Source organism: Nansenia antarctica, assembly GCF_963989245.1.
Source record: "Nansenia antarctica genome assembly, chromosome: 5".
In the NCBI taxonomy this organism is placed as follows: Eukaryota; Metazoa; Chordata; class Actinopteri; order Argentiniformes; family Microstomatidae; genus Nansenia; species Nansenia antarctica.
Window position 1 is genome coordinate 66,130,450 of NC_137690.1, and position 5,448 is coordinate 66,135,897.

A 5,448-nucleotide genomic window follows, 5' to 3' on the forward strand; every position below is an offset into this window, starting at 1 on the left:
GTACATCCACATCTAAACCTGGTGGTGGTTCCATGGTTCTGTATTAGGTACACCTGCATAAGATGTGGCTCTACAAGACCAGAGTCGCTGACCCTGTGAAAACAACTAAGGACTGACAGGAAGCTAAGCTCGGTCGAGGTCTGATAAAGACCAATGGTACACTGTCCATCTCCCACACACATCACAACACTGTCATGTTCTCTGAAAAGCTCAAGCTAAGTAAGGATGGACTATAATTAATGAAAGCAGTCTACTTAAGCTAGCATAGGCGATTTCAGTGCCGTTTCTCTTGGGTCTAATAGGATAAAATAATGGGTGGTTTTGCTTTGTGTGCGTCTAGTGGGGAACAGCATGTGTGAATATGTCATTGTAAGTTTGGCACGGTGTAATAGTCTCAGGCCTCATTCTCTCCTTCCGCTTCATTCTGAACCTCGTCCTCCATTATGGGCACTATCAGGTTATCCTTTGACATCAGGTTGTACTTCATCACAAATCGCGTGAACCGATGACACAGGAACGTCTCGTTCTGGAGAAAGCAAGGGAATTAATTTAGCTTTTATCCATATAAAAAAAAAAGTAGGTCAACGAAACATTTTAACAACAATGATAGTGAACGTATGTAGTCACTGGCAAATCTCAGTGATGGTATATAGAGAGAGAGAGGGTAGATGGTGGAGAGATGGCAGACACGGTTTACCTCGTAATGGTCGAAGATCTGGCGATGGTGGAAGTAGGCGTGGGAGAATATCCTATAGATCCGCCGACAAACAGAACCCAACTTCGCTACAGATGATTCTTTAATACTCACCCTGCAAAAGGAACCAGCCATTTACTGAGAAAATGTCACCATTCACATACTGGAACAGCATTCTGTTTACAGCAACCATCAAATGGAGGTAAACATATCAGTCAATACAGTATGAGAGGTTGAGTATTAGTGAACTAGACGGTAAACAAGTACAGTCAATCAAAACGGATGTCAGAGTGAAGGATGTAAGTGTTCAACGTTAGTGGAAGCATACACACAACTCCTCACCTGCTGGGGAAATACTTGTTGCTGTTGAGGAGGCAGGCAGCGCCGTCCAGAGTGTGTCTGGTGTAGTCGATGGCTGGACACTGTAGGAAACAACATACATTTGAATATCAGTCTGAAATAATGAGTATAACACAGTTAGAAATGTATAACTGGCACATGAATGTTTGGGGGCTAAAGGACTAGGGAAAGGTTGTAAGGACTGAACCACTGATCTGCCTCTAATAAGCAGCCGATATCGGTAGAGAGTGGAACATACCTCTTTGGGGGTCTTGTGGGCAGCACAGAGGAAGATCCACTGCTCTGTTGCAGTCATCTGGGTGCATGTGTCTGGGTGGCATTCTCCCTATGGCGGAGCATTATGTTAGACTTGCAAATTAATTACCACTCAGACAAAAATGGGGCTATCTTCCAAGCGGCCAATCATTTAAGTTAGTGTATACCTGTAATTTCACTGCAAGTCCATTCAGCTCTAAACAGAACTGTCTGAAACAGACAACAAGAGACAACAGTTTGGGCGTTAAAATTGGCTTTCATCGTGAGAAAGAGAGGTCACAGAAGGGTGAACGACATTCCCTATATAGCAAAAACATCGTCACTGGTATTCCTTCTAATGAGTCAAAGACCACAATGAGATTTGACTTTCCCAGTACCAGTGCACATTATGTGTTTTTTTGGAAGTGTTTAATGTCAACCACTACCTGAGGTGTTCATACTTCCAGACCCCTTCGTCCTGACCTTCAGGGGGCTCCAGGATCTTGTCGATGTTTGAGCAGTCTGTCCGGATGTTCTGCTGGATGTACTGAGAAGAACAAGAGCTACATAGGCAGACATACACAAAATACCACAATAGCATTGGAATTCAACGTCAGAAACTTCCGTGGCAGAATGAAAACTTGTGCTAACTGTAGAGCTATTAAGCAAAAAACTAAGGGATAGTTTAACATTTCATTTTTTCTATTTACCCAGAGTATTTACCGCATCGATACCATGTTTATGTCTGCGTGCAGTTTGAAGGTAGTTACGGAGCCATTGCTAAATGCATAATGAATGGAAGTCTTCAGGAACAACTAGCTAGCTCCTCTCAAAAGCAGGAAAATGGACCTTCTAACCACACCCAAGCTTGGTGGTTGGCTCTGCAAAAACCTTCAAACTGCATGCAGACACATAAAACTAATGTTGCTCTCAATGTGATTTACTGAGAAACAAACAGACCACCTTTTGATCCCACTGGTATGTCCGTTATATATATGCCATTTAGCTGACGCTTTTATCCAAAGTGACTTACATGGCAGTGAGTGCATTCATCTTTTAGTATATATGGTCCCAGCGGGAATCGAACCTACAATCTAGTGTCATGCTCTACCAACTGAGCCACAGAGGACTCAGTTCTTCAGGTCCTATCTTGATACTTGTTTGTATGTCTCAGTTAATCACAGTGGGAGCCTAACAGTGTTGCAGACATTACTAATATTCAAGTGAATTTGATTAATCTCGGTTTTTGCCATTTCTTCCAGTGGCAGTGTGTGTCATTGCTTTATTCTGTGCCAGTGCAATGGCAGTGTTGGCAGCGTGGCAGCTAAAGAAGAGAGGTGTTAAGAGCAGGTAATGCTTTCTCAGAAAGCAAAGCATTACCTTGATTGTAAAACCAAGTGATTGTAATCACCACTTTTGATGTTGTTACAATTATGTTAGGATGTACAGTGATGACTATGAGATGACTTTACCAGTTGATCTCTATTTCCTATCCAGAGAAACCTCAAAGCTGGGTGACCCTGAAGTCTCAGCACCGACTCCAAAAAAGACGCCACTAATGGAAATGTAAGGCACTCACTCATCCTGTAGCACAGGGGTCGGCAATTAGGTTTGGCCTCGGGCCAAACATTTTTTGAGCCACTAGATGGCGGGCCCGATTTTTTTTTTTTTTTTTTTTAATTTTTTTTTTCCTAACACCAGGGGAGCCACCCCTCCTAAATTTCGTTGTTTGGTACCTGTACTGTAGCAATGACAATAAAGACCATTCATTCATTCCATTAATTCATTCATAAGTAATTGATTGTTAAAAAATGTGACACATTCTAATGCTTTGACTTTTCTTTCGAAAAATGTACACATCGCTAGTCAACTAACACAGCTTGTTTTGTGAGCCTGCTAACAATGTAAAGTAGTGTTGTAGTTAACTAGGTAACAATGTAAAGTAGTGTTGTAGTTAACTAGGTAACAATGTAAAGTAGTGTTCTAGTTAACTAGGTAACAATGTAAAGTAGTGTTGTAGTTAACTAGGTAACAATGTAAAGTAGTGTTGTAGTTAACTAGGTAACAATGTAAAGTAGTGTTGTAGTTAACTAGGTAACAATGTAAAGTAGTGTTCTAGTTAACTAGGTAACAATGTAAAGTAGTGTTCTAGTTAACTAGGTAACAATGTAAAGTAGTGTTGTAGTTAACTAGGTAACAATGTAAAGTAGTGTTGTAGTTAACTAGGTAACAATGTAAAGTAGTGTTGTAGTTAACTAGGTAACAATGTAAAGTAGTGTTGTAGTTAACTAGGTAACAATGTAAAGTAGTGTTGTAGTTAACTAGGTAGCAGTCCAATCCATTACGTTGCAGTATTTTGGCTTGACTAGCAAGTTTGTGTTGTGATTCTCAACAACGTTGAAACGTAGTTTCACCCTTTTCCATAGTTTTGAATAATAAATGTGTGGACTGACGATGTAGCGCAGCCTAGCTTATTCTAATAATTATTTAACATACTTTCATTCTGAATGATTCCCCCCTCCTCCCAGACAAGGTCACATTATTATTGGATTGGTTGTTTGCGTGCCGGGTGAAGTTAGCTAAACATTTAACCTGCTAACTAGCAAGAGAAACATCATGTCACTCTCCAAAGGTGTAAAGAGGAAAGTTGACGGTGAAAACAGGGCATTTAAAGAGGAATGGACAGCGAACTATAATGTTCATCCTACCTGGTTTCATCAACGCAAAGCCGTTGTGAGACTCACATCTTCCGTGCTCACAATGTTCCCTTTCTATACATGCGAGTCGTCCTTTTCCTCAATGAATGTGATAAAGACGCACGAGAGGAATCGATTGATGCAAAAAAAAACTTGAGAACTGCCTGCGGATTAAAGTGACGTCCATATAACCAGATATCAAGCAAATACTGACCGATGGGAGATGCCACTTTTCACATTAAGTGAGTACCAAGCCTGTCGTTATTGTATTTAATAACCTAATTGTATTTTGTATATTTTGAATGAATGGCTCATTGTAATTATTATCCCTAATAGCGGGTTTGCTCTGTCGTTTCAGGAGCATAGGCCTATGCACCACCACCCCTCGCATAAGCGGATTACTTTTCTTTCTTTTCTTTTTTTCACCGATTTTGTTGTCAATGTTTTTCAGAATATTAAACTGAATTTGCTTTGTTACTGTTCATATGTGTGTTGCAGTCACATATACGTAAACATTACCTTTGAATTATTTACTGAGCTGGTGTTATTTTTTTCAAACCACACACGGCTATTTCAGCACTACACGTTGTCCACCTACTTATGATTCACTATGAGGGGTTCAGCGTCAGCGCGCTTCGGTGCACCCCGCTGCCTGATTGTCTGTCCCTGTGTCATTCACTCTCAACATGGATAAAAGTACAATAAGCATTATTCAGGTGGAGGTAGATTCTCTATTCGGACATTATAGGCGCTATATGTGGGACTGTCGGTCGGATATTGTAAAAAAAAAAAAAAAAAAGAAAAAAAAAAGTGGATTCTCCAAATATTCTGCTGGGCCAAATATTATTGGTGATGGGCCAGCAATGGCCCGCGGGCCGCCTATTGCCGACCCCTGCTGTAGCAGATGGCTGGTTATGAGTCATGATCTCTCATTCTTTCTGACAAGTATACTGTATGTCAATTCTTTCAGTGTCATACCAAGCTCCAGTGATTTGATTTGATTTTTTATTTTACAGTTTGTAATTAAACTGAACTTACAGAGCTGACAGGGCCTATAAAAAGAAGAGTTGAAAATAGATAACTAAGTGTAATTATTTTTTCCAGGCAAAGCACCCCAGGCACAGCAGGCAGACAAAGGAAGCTTCCAAAGTGAGTCTGTCCTCATTCTGTCATTAACAGATTACTGCTTTATCTGCTATCGAAGGATTGTTTATTCACAAAAAGTAGTATAGATAAAACTATTACGTATATTTTTTTCATGTCACTGGTATACTCATCCATTCAAACCATACTTTTATACATACTTTTACTACCTACTACACTTTAAAGTGTGTCTCATAATCACTTTCTCTCTCACCCATCCTTCCTGTCAATCTCTTTCTACTGTGCCTATCCTGATAAAGCAGAAATGCCCTACAAACATATTTAGAAAAAAAAAAGATAATCAGTTAAATGTTGTAAAAT

At 40.1% G+C, this 5,448-nt stretch overlaps 1 protein-coding gene across 1 annotated transcript; it reads right to left on the bottom strand.

Annotated features, from left to right (window-relative positions):
* Positions 1–394: 394 nt before the first annotated feature.
* On the bottom strand, positions 395–2,025 carry LOC308158264 (MOB-like protein phocein; the record flags this gene model as incomplete). The annotated part of the gene is made up of 7 exons (XM_080531858.1): positions 395–526; positions 698–809; positions 1,037–1,116; positions 1,293–1,379; positions 1,477–1,519; positions 1,735–1,851; positions 2,012–2,025. 7 exons carry the CDS (start codon positions 2,023–2,025, stop codon positions 395–397), a joined length of 585 nt encoding a protein of 194 aa, XP_080387984.1.
* Between the last annotated feature and the right edge of the window lie 3,423 nt (positions 2,026–5,448).